The following is a 14,179-nucleotide window of genomic DNA, read 5'->3' as shown; positions in this document are numbered from 1 at the left end:
TCCCAAGCACCGCCAGGAGTAGTTCCCCGGTACTGCTGGGTGTGGCCCAAAACCTAAAGGGGGCAGATGCGGGGGGGAAACAGAAAAGGAAAGGAAAGGAAAGGAAAGGAAAGGAAAGGAAAGGAAAGGAAAGGAAAGGAAGGAAAAGAAAAGAAAAGAAAAGAAAAGAAAAGAAGAAAAGAGAAAAGAAAAGAAAAGAAAAGAAAAGAAAAGAAAAGAAAAGAAAAGAAAAGAAAAGAAGAGAAAAGGAGAGGAGAGGAGAGGAGAGGAGAGGAGAGGAGAGGAGAGGAGAGGAGAGGAGAGGAGAGGAGAGGAGAGGAGAGGAGAGGAGAGGAGAGGAGAGGAGAGGAGAGGAGAGGAGAGGAGAGGAGAGGAGAGGAGAGGAGAGGAGAGGAGAGGAGAGGAGAGGAGAGGAGAGGAGAGGAGAGGAGAGGAGAGGAGAGGAGAGGAGAGGAATAAAGGGGGAGGTTAGGGAGGGGTGAAATCCTCCGAAGTTCCCAGACGCCCTGCCATTCCCTCTGCAGAGCGGTGGGGTGCCCGGCCGCTGAGCCCCGCCCGCGGGAGTGCCAGGGCTGCTCACTGTCTGCTTTCCCCATAGACTGCCAAGCGGCTCCAAGGAGCTAATGAGCCTGCAGGGCTTTTAATGATCTTTTCTTGTTCCATTCTTGTTTAATGGGGTTTCGGACTGTTTGGAGCTTTCTGCCCAGGTCTAAAGGGCACGCTCAGATCAAAAGCACACATCAGGAAGTCAGCATGACCATGGCGTTCGCATTAATACAATCCTGAAATATTTATTCCACACCTTCACATCGACTTATGTTCCTGGTTTCCGACAGAGATACACAGAGCTTGCAAGTGCTAATCAACCCAGTATTAGGAACGTTCTGGGCTTTTTTTATTTTAAGCTTATTAGCAAGTAGAGTTTATTTGTGCTGTACTCAGAAGCCATATGTGAGAATTTATCCTGAAAATCTAACAAGAATCTTCAGGTATGAACATTTCACTCCTGGTCTCAGAAACTCCAGAAAAATCCCCTGGAATCCAGAGAAGAGAGATTTGTAGGATAGAATAACACGTCCTGACCCCAGAATGCGAAGGAACGGCATTTCCAAGGAGCAGTTCCTCAGCAGGACTGCAGCCTGGGGACCACTCCTAATTCTCTACCAAGCAAAAGGGGTCCCAAATGGATTTAACTACCACAGAGCACTCTGAGACTGGTGTGTGTGGGGGGGGAGGAGCTGCAGGAGTCACTCTTCAGGGATCTTTCCATGCCTCTGCCTCGTCACCACCAACCAACCTTCAAGACAGAGGACCCACGGGAGCCATGCATGTACCCGCACCGGGAAATGCTTCAAACCAGAACCAGGTAGCTCATGTTTCACGTCAGGGAGTGGCAAGAGACATTTATTCAGCATTGACACATGCCAAGGGCTTCTGTGTCCACTCCGGACACACGGGTGGGGGGTATCTCACAGCCACCGTCAAAGTGAGGATGTGAAATTCCACACGTGTGGTCCTGGAGGTGATCCCAAACCTTCGTTCTTGGCACTGCATCACACCTTCTCACACTCCTGGGACACATCCGGAAGCCTTTCTGTAGGAGGCGGTGTGCTCGTCCATGGGAAAGCAAGCTGGGAGAGTCAGTGAGGCACAGGAAGGGTTTTGTGATTGGTCCAGAAACCAGCCAGGGGTCCGGGCATGCAGCACTGTCTGGGCACACAGCACACCAACAAGCCCATGGCGGGATTCAGGTCACATGCGTGTGGGATGAGGTATCTGGTCCTGGGGTGAGGAGCACCTCCCTGCTCCTCTCAGCACCAGTCTGGCGTGCTTGGGGTCCCTGATCCAAGCCCCTGGCTCCCTTCCTCAGGCTCAGACGATGGTCTCAATCATGGCCACATGGCCTCTGTCTACCTGGCGCTGGGGCTGGGTCTCGTCCTTGAAAGCCCGGGTCAGGACCACCTTCAAGGACTCCTTGAACCGCCTCTTCTTGCTGCTACCCACGAAGAAGTAGATGAAAGGGTTGGCGCTGCTGTTGATGGTGGAGAAGAGCAGGGACATGTGGTGCAAATACCCAAATGTGGACCAGTCCCGGAAGTTGAGCAGGTACAGAAGCCTTGGGGGCAAGGCGAAGATGAGGAAGACGATGATGGAGACAATGATGATGATGTAGAGCTTGGAGCTGTGGGGCGCCCGTGTGTTCCTGCGGATCTTCACCACCAGGATGAGGCTGGACACCAACATGAGTGGCATGAAGACCAAGAAGTTGAGGATGACAATGAAGATTAGCACGGCTTGGCAGTGCCCATAGAAGCCCCTCTGTGAGTGGGTGATGCACACAGCGTACTCTGTGACAGTCACGAGGCAAGAGAGTGCCCACAGGAGGGCACAGACGCAGGCTGACTGGTGCTTGGGGCGATGGCACCGATACCAGATGGGGTATAGGACCGAAAGGCACCTCTCCACGCTGATGGCCGTCAGCAGGTAGAGGCCAGAGTTGTAACCAAAAAGGAAAGTGACCGACAAGGTGATGGTCGTGTAGTAATAGCTGGGAGTGAGCTCAAAATCCAAAATGTAGTCCACCGACAGAACAAAGATGCAGAAGAGCAGGGAGATGTCCACAACGGACAGGTGCGTGATGTAGACCGTGAAGGGGTTCCTTCTCATCCGGAAGCAGAGGAACCAGAGGAGGACCCCGTTTTCCACAAATCCCAATGGGGAGACGCCGAGGATCACTCCGTGCACAATCGGGATTTCCCAGTGGAGGCCGCCCTGGGACCCATTCCTGCCGCTGGAAGCATTGAGGGGCTCCCCTCCAGGGTATGACGTCACATTTGCGTCCTCCATGAGGCAGCCTCGGCCTGGGGCTCTGCGGGGGGGGGGGGGACTTCCTGCAAATACGGGGATAAAAAAATTATGAAAATTGGGTCATGACGGTGTGGTGTGTATGTATAAGGGAATAGTATGCAGCTGCAAGGAAGACTGGAATCATGCAACTCGGCTGGAACTGGGATGGTCCCCTGGAGTGAAGTAAGCCAGACGACAAGCACTGACGGCATCATGGCTCCACAGCATGGAGAGAAGGCTCAGGAGGGCGTGCGCACAGCAACTCAGAGAGCGAGAGCCCCAGCGGCTAAAAGCCTCCAGAACCCAACTGCCGCCACGCTCACAGCCACTTTCCACAGGCTCAGATGAACCTGACCCCTGAGGGAACCGGCAGAAAATCCCCGGTATACAGGACCCGGGACTGAAATCTCCAAGCTTGCTTGAAGCAGGACTGGGGCCTCTCCCCGCACACCCCCCCCCCCCCCGCCATCTCCCAAGTTTACCAGTAGCTTGGCTGTCACACCCACAAACTGCCCTGGCGCCATATAATCTCACCAACAGCCATGATCCAGAGACTCGGAAATAAAGCTCCCAGGACAGAGGGACGTAGGCCTTGCCCATGAGTGAATCTGCTCTATAATTGTATTCTAAATTTTAGACTTCTGAAATGACCACAGTCACATTCTCAGCCGTGCGACCTCTCACGCTCTACACCACTGATGGAGCAAGCTTTGGGGGGCACGATTTGGGATTTGGGGTGGATACATTGGAAATATGGTGGTGAGAAGGTGCAATGGTGGTGGGATTGGTGTTTGAATATTAAATGTAATGAATTATTGTGAACAGATTTCTAAAAATAAAATGAAATTTAGAAAAAAAAGGAGAAAAGAAACAGCAGGGAGAGTGCGAAGAGTCCGGCGGGAGGGAATGGTGAGCCCAGTGCCTGGGGCTCAGTGATGGCCTGCAGATGCCATACAGGCTGATACATGGACACCTGTGGCAGATGTGTACAGGTACATATATAAACCACATATAAACCACAGAGTCAACAATACTGCAAGCATGAGGTCTAAGTTGCAATGACCAAACTTAAAAATATGGCTTCCACGGGGGCAGTCTGGGGTTTGGGGGGAACCTGGGAACACTGGTGGCAGTTGATGCTGGTGGTGGGATCGGTCTCGGAACATCATATCCCTGAATCCCAACTATGGATGACTACGTGAGTCACAAAGTCTTAATATCTAATTTTTTTTTTAATTTTCACTCAATACTTTTAAACTTTTGCCTGGTCAAGATTTGTAAACTATGTCCTTACAATAGTTTGCAGGAACCCACTAACGTACCTCTGTTTGTGTCCTGTTTGTTAAAAATTACTCAGCCCGAAAGCAGAATTCATCTATTTAACAAAATATATTCTCTGAAATTACAAAAAAAAAAAAGAGTATGAATAGTGGAAACTTGAGTTAGAAATTCAAGTCTAGAAATTGTGGGTAAGAGCCTGAACTATGCTGTCATGCTAATAAAATTAGATGTTTTGCCATGAGAGAAAATGGATTTAAGAGCTTTTTTGATTCCCACTAGGACTGAAATCTGTATCATTATGGGCTTGTCACTTAGCACCAAGGAGCTCCATCTGCCAGGATTCTGAATGGGACCAGGAGTATGCTCCTGTTTTCTGCACCTCCATTTCCTGGTCTGAGGGACCAGGCTAATGGCATTAGAATCTGATGATTAAATCCATGCTGTCATTTTTTTTTAACGGGGCGGAAGAGCAGCAGAACATTGGCACCCGGTTAGAGAGAATGTTGGTGGGCGCAGGAGCAATGAGGCGTGGGGGGCACCAAGCAGGGATCCAGGGCCCCCAACTTCAAAGTAAAAGCTGAGCCAGGCTCCCGCTTCCAAAAGAATGACTGGGGGCTGGGAAGACAGAACAGGAAGTGAGGTGTTTGTCTCCCATGTGGCTGACCCCAGTTCAAATCCTGGCCCCACATTTGGTCCCCTGGGCACACCCCAGGGATCACTCCTGAGCACAGAGTCAAGAACAGCCTCTGAGCATCACCCAGTGTGACTCTGAAACAAAAACAAGAAACAACAGCAACCGGAGGGCCTGGAGCAATAGCACAGCGGGGAGGGCGGTTGCCTTGCACGCAGTCAACCTGGGTTCGATTCCCAGCATGCCATACGGTCCCCCGAGCACCGCCAGGTGTAATTCCTGAGTGCAGAGCCAGGAATAACCCCTGTGCATCGCCGGGTGTGACCCAAAAAGCAAAACAACAATAACACACACACACACACAAAAAAAAAAAAAAAAAAAAACAGCGACCAGAAGCCCCTGCAACCCCACCCGGTCATTTTCCAGCCTTCGGAGGGGAGTTGGAGAGATGGGCCCGAAGCTCTCCTCACTCCCCTCCCAGACCCCAGTGCCTGGACCCTGTGTCAAGAACCAAGGTGAAGGCCAGCCCTGGAATACGGGCCCTCGGCACTCTGTACTAGGGCAAGGGCTCACGTCGGTGGGCTTGTTTATTTTCTGCTTCATCTTCACAAATCAGAAGCAATTTTTGTGGGGGGACATACCCTTTGGTGCTCAGGGATCATTCCTGGTGGGACTCAGGGAACCCTAAGTGGTGCCAGGGATCAAACCCAGGTCTTCTGAGCACAAGATAAGTGCCTTACCCAAAACTTTTTAATTTAATTTTTTTTTAATTTGGACCCCACTCAGCGGTGCTCAGGGCACACTCCTAGCTCTGCGCTCTGGGGTCACTCCTGGTGGGGCTCGAGGGAACATATGCGGTATGCCCAGGACCGAACCCAGAGCAGTGGCACGCAAAAGAAGAGCTCTACCTGCTGTACTATCACTCTAGTCCTGTTGCCTTTCTTTTTCTTTTTTTTGCTTTTTTTTTGGGGGGGTCACACCCGGCAATGCACAGGGGTTAACTCCTGGCTCTGCACTCAGAAATAACTCCTGGCGGTGCTCAGGGGACCATGTGGGATGCTGGGAATCGAACTTGGGTCGGCCGTGTGCAAGGCAAACGCCCTACCCGCTGTGCTATTACTCCAGCCCCGCTGTTGCCTTTCTTAAAATTGTAAGACAGTATGTGTCCATTGAAAATGATGAAGGAAATTCAGTGGTGGAAAAAGTCTCACATAAAATCACTACTCAAAATTAACCAGATTTAAAACACAGCAAACCTTTCTGAGAAGCATTCGTCCAATTCACCAAAGCATTCACCTAAGATACAGCAAAACTCTATCTTAAGACCGGAGAGACAGTGCAGTGGGTATGACTTCTGCCTTACAGGTGGTTGACCCAGGTTCAATTCCTGGCACCTATATGGTCCCTGAACCCTACAAGACTGATCCCAGAGAACAAATTCAGGAATAAGCCCCAAGCACCGTGAGTATGGTGCAGCCCCCCAGCCCCCCCACCAAAAAAAAAAAAACCAACTAAGATTTCTATAATGTTGCAAGTTTATGGAAAGCCAATAACATTTTGCTAAAAGAATTAATGTGGTGTCACATTATGCATTATTTCCTTTGACATTTTTTTTTTCTTTTTGGGTCTCACCTGGCGATGCACAGGGGTTACTCCTGGCTTTGCACTCAGGAGTTATTCCTGGCGGTGCTCAGGGAACCATATGGGATGCTGGGGATCGAACCCGGGTCGGCCGCGTGCAAGGCAAACGCCCTACCCGCTGTGCTATTGCTCCAGCCCTCCTTTGACTCTTTTTGCAGTGTCTCAGCTAACATTGAGGATGTCTTTCCCCCCACAGTGCCAGAGATTGAATTCTGCCCTCCTGCACGTAAGAAGCATGTTCCACTCTTGAGGCTCATCCCATCCCCTCACCCACTAAACCTTTAATCTGTCACTATAAATAACTTTATTTGGAGGGTCTACAATTTATCATTAGTGATTCCCTAACATTGAACAGCACCTGTTGCTTCTAAATTTTCAAGATTGTTTAAAAACAAAACAAAGCTCTGTACTGAATTTTCCTCTATGTGAATTTTGTGCACATCTTTATTTCCCTGGGATGTATTTCTCAAAGCAGATTGCCAGATGAGAGTACAAACAATTTTAAGATTTTACCCAACTGTCTTCCTCCGAACTGTACCAGCTACACTGACATTAACACTACATGAAAGCTTCCCCTCCCGCACAATCGCTCCATTAAAAAAATTTTCCAAATTTAGAGGGGAATTTAAAAAGGAGCCTGGCTTTCATGTGCATTTTCTGACTGGTAATGAGCTTAGCTCTCCTTCCCCAAGGGGCAATGCTGCTGTGTGTTCCTTGAGGCGGCAATTGTTTTCATGTTCAGTGCTTCTTTTATCAAGTTGCAAGATTTCTTCCTAAATATAACACACTGTCCTGTGTTTGACTAGCTCCCTTTCCCTGGAGGTTGGGGTGCGCTTTTTTTTTTTTTTTGCTTTTTGGGTCACACCCAGCGCTGCTCAGGGGTTACTCCTGGCTTTGCACTCAGGAATTACTCCTGGCGGTGCTTGGGGGACCATATGGGATGCCGGGGATCGAACCCGGGTCGGCCGCGTGCAAGGCAAACGCCCTACCCGCTGTGCTATCGCTCTGGCTCCAGGTTGGGGTGTTTTAAGGGAGACTGAAGCAGAAGCCCTGCGGTCTTACCCACAGTCTGCCCTCACTGTCAGAGGTCTGAAGTGCTCTCAGCTCACCAAGGTGGCCAGGGGCTGGGGGAACTTCCTGACTCTGCAACCCTCCCGGGATTTTTCATCTTTATTTTTGTTTTGGAGTCACACCCAACTGCACTCACGCCTTACTCCTGGCTCTGTGCTTAGGGATCATTCTTGACAGAGGTCAAGGGTTCATATGCAGTACGAGGGATTGAACTGGGGTCAGCCTCATCCCTCCCTCTCCTCTCCCCCCCCCCACCCCGTTTAGCTCGCTCTCAATGGGCCTGAGACTTCTCGGTCACTGAACAGCGGCACAGACCAGCCTGGAGCCTGAACGGGCTGGCCCAGCTCCCCAGCCCACACCAGCTCTTGGTCAAGGTCATATACCTGATGCCCGTTCATGCGTACCTGTCTCTAGGAGAACCATGGAGGGGCTGGAGTGAAAGGACAAGGGGAGGGCGTTTGCCTTGCACGCGGCCAACACAGGTTCTATCCCCGGCATCCCGTATGGTCCCCTGAGCACCACCAGGAGTGATTCCTGAATGCGGAGCCAGGAGTAATCCCTGAGCAACACCAGATATGATTCCTCCCCTCCAAAAAACAAAGAGAACCATAGGGATATCTTATCATGGTCTTTACCTGGCCAGCAGCGACCAGCACAGACCCTCTGATTATAAGAGATGAACTTTTCTACAAGTTTCCAGAGATGGGCTTTGGGAAGGCTGTGAAAGGTGTGAAAGGCCAATACATCGGATAAAGGGCTAACATCCAATAGATGCAAAAACTCACAAAGATGAATGTCAATAAATCAAATAATCCATTAAAAAAATGGAGAGAGAGACACACACAGAGTCTGACACACATCCGAGTGAACAAGAACAACCAGTGCTAGTGCAGATTCGGGGAGAACGGGACTCTTATTCATTGCTGATGGGAACGCTGACTAGTCCAGCCTTTGTGAAGAACAATAAAGAAAACAAACCTTGTTTTGGACATTCTTCAAAAACCTAGAAATTGAGCTCCCATTTGACCCAGGAATGCTACTTCTGGGAATAAACCTTGAGGACCCAAAAATACACCACAGAAACACCATCTACACTTCTATGCTCATTGTAGCACTATTCACAGTAGCCAGAATCTGAAAACAACCTGAGTGCCTGAGAACAGATGACTGGGTAAAGAAACTATGGCACATCTACACAATGGAATACTATGCAGCTGTTAGGAAAAACAGAGACATGAAATTTTCCTATATATGGATGGACATGGAATCCTGAGCGAAACGTGTCAGGAGAGGGAGAAATATAGGATAACTGCACTCATTTGTGTGATATAAAAACTGTAATATGAGACTACTACTCAAGGCAGAGAAGACAGGAGCCAGGAGGACGGGTCAATGTTTGGAAGCTTGGTATAAGTGTGTGCAAAGTGAAAGGTAATTAACCTAGAGAAGACCCCATATGACAGTCAGAGTTGGAAATGATCACTCTGGACCAAAATGAGTGTTGAAGGTAGATAAAGGGATATACATGATAACAATGTCAGCATCTGTATTGCAAACCACAATGCCCCAAAGGGGAGAGATGGGGAGGGGAGAGAGATAGAGACAGAGACACAGAGAGAAGAGAGATGCCTGCCATAGAAGTAGGCTGGGGTGGGTGGAGTTGGGGGTGGTGGGTATCTCACAGTCATTCAATTAAAAAAAAAGAAACAGGGAGAGAAAATGGACACCTCCCTGAAGAAGACAGATGGGTGGCCCGTCCATATGACAAAGTGCTCGTTGTCAGTGACTATTAGAAATTCAAGTTAAGATGATGGTGAGATGTCATCTCACACCAGTGGTGACAGAGTCAGATACAAGAGGAGCAACACTTGCTGGGGGTTTGGGGAGGAAGGGACTCTCGAGCATGGCTGGTGGGGACACTGTCAGCTCGGACCCCAAGGGAAACAGCAAGGCGCTTCCTCAGACACTAGCACTGCTGAGTATCGGCCCACAAGATGCAAAAACAGCCATCTGGAAGCTGGACACACACCCATGACCATAGCAGCGCTGAGCACGTGGCCAGGACTGCAGATAGCCCTGGCGTCTGTGGCAGACGAGTGGACGAGGAAGATGGGCACCCCACAGTGGACCACGAGACAGCCACAGGGAAGATGAAGCCCTGCAGTTCTCTGTAACATGGACAGAACTGGAGAACGGTGTGTCAGCTGGCGGGAGAAGGACAGACAGACACTGGGTGGCCTCGCCAGCCTGTCCCATGCAGGATGATGTCAGGCTACTGGCTCTGATGCGCTTGTTCCAGTCTATAGCCGAACCCCCCTTCATTGGGGACCAACTTGCTCTGCAGTCCATGGGCCTCTCTTATTTGCTGGCCCGCTGCCGGGACCACATCTCTGCCTGCCGCTCCCCGCCCTGTCTGCTGCCTGGGTAAGTGGCCCCTCACCTGCGCCCAGCTGGTTGGGCGCTGCCCCTGCCCTGACCACGTGCCCCGCCAGGCCCACCAACCATCAGGGCTGCCCCCTGGAGAATGGGGGAGCACAGGAGCTGTCTGAGAGTGACCACTGGTGGGCAGCCGGGCAGCTTGCTTTGCTGATGACCCTGAGAAGGCCAGCTTCCTGCAGCTTGGGGTCTGCCCATCAGCTGGCATTTGGCCTCCTTCCAGAAGACTGGAGAGAGAAAGCTGCGGATGGAAGGCTCTTGGCCTGGATGAGTCTCTTGGGAATGGCACAGTGAGGCCGAGAGTCTGAGCCAGAAGAAGGAAGGAAGGAAGGAAGGAAGGAAGGAAGGAAGGAAGGAAGGAAGGAAGGAAGGAAGGAAGGAAGGAAGGAAGGGCGGGAGGGCGGGAGGGAGGGAGGGCGGGAGGGAGGGAGGGAGGGAGGGAAGGAAGGAAGGAAGGAGAGAGGGGGAAGGAAGGAGAGAGGGAGGGAAGGGAGGGAGGGATGGAGGAAGGAGGGAGGGAGGGAGGGGGAGCTGAGGGGGGTGCATGGAGCCCCTTTCCCGTTCCTCGGCAACCTTGAGGATGGTGGGGCCCAGGCAGGCACGGGGCCAGGGACCGGGGCACATTCCCGGCTGCCGTGTGCCCTGGGCAAACAGGCCCCAGCGGAGAGCTGAGGTCTCCATGGCAGGGGAGCGGGGAGCGGGAACGCTGCCCAGGGACATCTGTGCTGCGGCCCCCGCTTGGCCGGGCCTGCTGACACTGCCATCCACAGGGAGACCAGGGATGCGGCCGCACAGCGGGGCCGTTAGAACCGTCTCGGGGGGGCCGTGGGGTGCCTAGGAGGAGGGCGCTCTGGCACCGAGGCTGGAGGCTGGTGGCCTCTGCCCTGCCAGAGGGGGGCACGACGGCTCGGCTTGGGGGGACGCGGGGGGCCTCTGCGGGGGTCTGGGCCAGCCTGCCCTGGCCCCCCACACCCTTCACTGCTCAGCATGCAACGGGAGACGGGCGCCGCAGACCCCACGCCCCCCAGCGTCACCTCCAGGGCCCGGCGCAGGGCCACGCCCCACGTCCCGCCGGCGGTTTCCCAGCCCCCCCGCTTCCCACGAGGCCCGTCCACCCCGTCCACGCCAGACACAGGAACCGGAGTCAAGGAGAAAAGCAGGCGCACGCAGAAGCGCCCTCACCGCGCCACCCCTCCCCTCCCCCGGGACCCCCCAGCACGTTTCCAAACTGAAGGCAGGAGCCAGGAGGCCCGGGGGTCCCCCCCACCCCAACCGGCCCCCCCCGCACACATCAACACGCCCCCACACAAGGGAGCCAGGCGGGGGCAGTGCTTACTCTTAGCTGGACCCTGAAACTCGGGGTCAGGGCGGCCGGCGGGGCAGGGGCAGGGCTCCCCGGGGCTGCACACCCGCTTCTCCAGGGAACGGAGCCGCTCTGCTCTGCCCGCAGGAAGTCTCTGCAGAGACAGCAGATGGTCCCGCGCGGCTTCCCTCCCGACAGCGCCAGGAGCCGCCCCCACCCCCGGATCTCCCCGCTGAGGGTGGTGGGGAGAGCCCGGGGAGGGCTCGAGGGGGCTGGCACCCCTGATCCACAGCACAGGCCCAGGACGAGCATGCCGGAGATCTTGGCACAGGAGAGGGCAGAAGCCCCAGCGCTTGGCCCCTCTGCCTGCCTCAGTTTACTCAGTCCTGTGGTCAGAGCTGCAGCGAGTAAACATTGCGGCCAGGGCTCCTGCCCTTCCACCCCTTCCTACTGCTCGTGCCACTGAGGGGCCGTGGGGCCAGGGGGGAGGCCGGGGGCAGGAGCAGGGGCACAGAAAGGTGGTCCACGACCAGGGGGGCGTCTTAGTGGGTGCCCACTGTGCCTGGGGGAAGCTGTTTCTCTTGGATGTAGATTTTCTTTTGAGGGGGGCTGAGGGGCCACACCTGGCAGTGCTCAGGGCTGACTCCTGGCTCTGTGCTCACGACTGACTCCTGGCAGGGCTCGGGGAACCCTAGAGGATGCCAGGGATTGAACCCTGGTCAGCCGCATGCAAGGCCAGTGCCCCAGCTGCACGACGGGGGGGGGGCTGTCTCCCCTCCCCCCCGCCCCAGCCCGTCGTGCCCCGTCTCCCAGGCCCTGCTGGGAAGGTGAACAGCTGAGCTCAGGAATTCTGGCCGGTGCCGCCCACCCCCTCCACAGCCGCTTTTCTTGTTTTCAGACGTTTTTTCCTCCCTGACGACTAGGTCAGGGCAGGGCCGGGCTCCTGGGATGGAGCCGGCCCCCGTGGGCGAGAAGGCAGGGTCGGGTTCTGTGGGAAAGCGGGCCCGCGCCCATATATGCAGTGTTCTGGGGCTCTTTGCAGAAGTGGGAGGCCACAGGCTGGGCGGGCCGTCCCGGGGGACCCCTGCGGAGCCCTGACTACCTCCAGGTGGGGAGACGGGGGCACGGGGGCCTCTCCAGAAGCACCTCCCGACCCCACGCAGACGGGGCGGGGTGGCGGCTGGCCGGTGCCCAGCTGCAGGTGGGCGGGTGCCGGGCGGTTACCTGGCTCTGAGGTGGCGCGGAGGAGACGCTCAGGGTCCTGAAGGAGGTGCCGGTTCTGGGAGCAGGAGCAGGGCGAGAGAGCCGGGACCCCCGAGACCGCGCCTAGGCGGGAGAGAGCCCTCCGTGGGCAGGGACCAGACTCACGCCCGCCGGCCCCCTGGGAAGGGGGACACGGCGACGCAGGCGGAGGGAGGGATTCCGGGGGGGGGGGACGCAGACCCCGGAGGACGCTGGGTCCACGCTGCCACTTGGCTGGCCGTCAGGAACCTAGGGACTCAGCGATTTTATGGACGCTTCGCCCCGTCCCCGAGCAGAATAGCCACCGGCAGGGAGGACGCGAACGTCATTATTTAAGTCAACACAACGGACGGGCCTCCCCACAAGCTCCCCCAGCACTCGAGAGGGCAGAGAAGCGGGGGGGGGGGTGGGGGGGACACCAGGCCGCCCCCTCTGGAACTGCAGGGGAGCAGGGGCTGGGGAGGAAGGGGCCGCCAGAGCCGCAGGAAACAGATGGTGGAGTCGGGGAGGGGGCCCCGGGACGGGGGGGAGGAAGGTGCTGATTGTCTGGTGACTCAGCGGCTCTGCTCGCCCGCAGGTGGACACAGAGCCGCTGCCCACAGCAGGGAAATGGTCTGACAGAGAATCAGCAAAGTGCTCACGAGGATGAAGCCGCACCTGGGTCAAGCCGCCTCGGGGACCCATTTCTGTGCTCGGCTTGTCGTGGTGAAAATCATCTCCCCAGGAGAGGGAAGGTGAGTGCGAGGAGCACTGGAGAACGAGTATCAGCAGCAATGGTCCCTGATGCACCACTGCCACAGCAATCCCCGAGCACTTGTGGCAGAGTTCCCCGAGTCACGGAATGTGGCTCACGCCACGCCAATCAGGGACTCTACCCAGGTGCCCACTTTTTGTGTATGGTTGGGTTTGGGGGCCACACCTGACAGTGATTACTCCTGGCTCTGTGCTCAGGGACTCTCTCCTGGCAGTGCTCAGGGAATTTTATATGGAACCGGGGATCAAGCTTCTGGTTTTCACTATCTCTCCGACCCATCGGCCCAAATGCCCTTTTCCAGGGGACTGGATAAAGAAGCTGGGCGCGGGGGTGGTATGGCTAAAATCACAATGAAATACTACTATGCTATTAAAAAGGAAGGAACTAGGGGACTGGAGAGACAGGACAGTGAGTAGGGCACCTGCCTTGCACATGGTTTGCCTCAGTTTGACCCCCAGCACCCACATGATGTCCCGAGTCCTGCCAGGATGATCCCTAGTACAGAGCCAGATGAAGTTCTGAGCACCACCGGGTGGGGCCCAAAATCAAAAACAAAAATATCGCTAAATATTTGGGGCAGGCGAGAGAGCACTGTGGGCAGAGAACGTGGCTTGCTTGGGGCTGACTCAGACTTGATGCCCAGCACCCGCTAGGGTGAATTCTAAGCCAAGAGTAAACCCTTAGCACTGTGTAGTAGCCCCCAAACAGAAAAAAAAAAAATGAAACAGGAAGGAACTAAGCCGGGAAAGAGCACCACGGTTAGGCACAGGCCTGGATGTGGCCCACAAGGGGTCACCTGGGACCCCCTGGGGCCCCCCAGCACCACTGACAGCTCCTGGGCAGCGCCTGTTCCCGCGGCCCCGCTCTGAGCTGCCAGCCGACTGGACCCTCCGGGACTGCAAGGCTGACCTCAGAGCCCAGCGGGGGCCAAGCCAAGGTGAGACACGGCCACGACAGTGAGGAGCCACGACAG

General features: G+C 54.9%; 1 protein-coding gene and 1 long non-coding RNA gene across 2 annotated transcripts in view; both read right to left on the bottom strand.

Moving 5' to 3' along the window:
* The window catches only part of LOC129404265 (uncharacterized), a 30,964-nt gene extending 19,631 nt beyond the window's left edge, over positions 1-11,333 (bottom strand). Inside the window, exon 1 of the long non-coding RNA XR_008629803.1 lies at positions 11,244-11,333. This is a non-coding gene — a long non-coding RNA (uncharacterized LOC129404265). The remainder of the gene's footprint in view (positions 1-11,243) is intronic.
* Positions 429-2,847, bottom strand: MAS1 (MAS1 proto-oncogene, G protein-coupled receptor). Its single transcript, XM_004600770.2, has one exon. It carries the CDS (start codon positions 2,845-2,847, stop codon positions 1,873-1,875), a length of 975 nt encoding a protein of 324 aa, XP_004600827.1. The 3' UTR covers positions 429-1,872.
* Positions 11,334-14,179: the final 2,846 nt, after the last annotated feature.

The sequence above is a fragment of the Sorex araneus genome, chromosome 4, assembly GCF_027595985.1.
Source record: "Sorex araneus isolate mSorAra2 chromosome 4, mSorAra2.pri, whole genome shotgun sequence".
NCBI classification, from domain to species: domain Eukaryota; kingdom Metazoa; phylum Chordata; class Mammalia; order Eulipotyphla; family Soricidae; genus Sorex; species Sorex araneus.
Note: the sequence above shows the minus strand (reverse complement) of the source record. Positions and strands in the feature narration are given on the sequence as shown.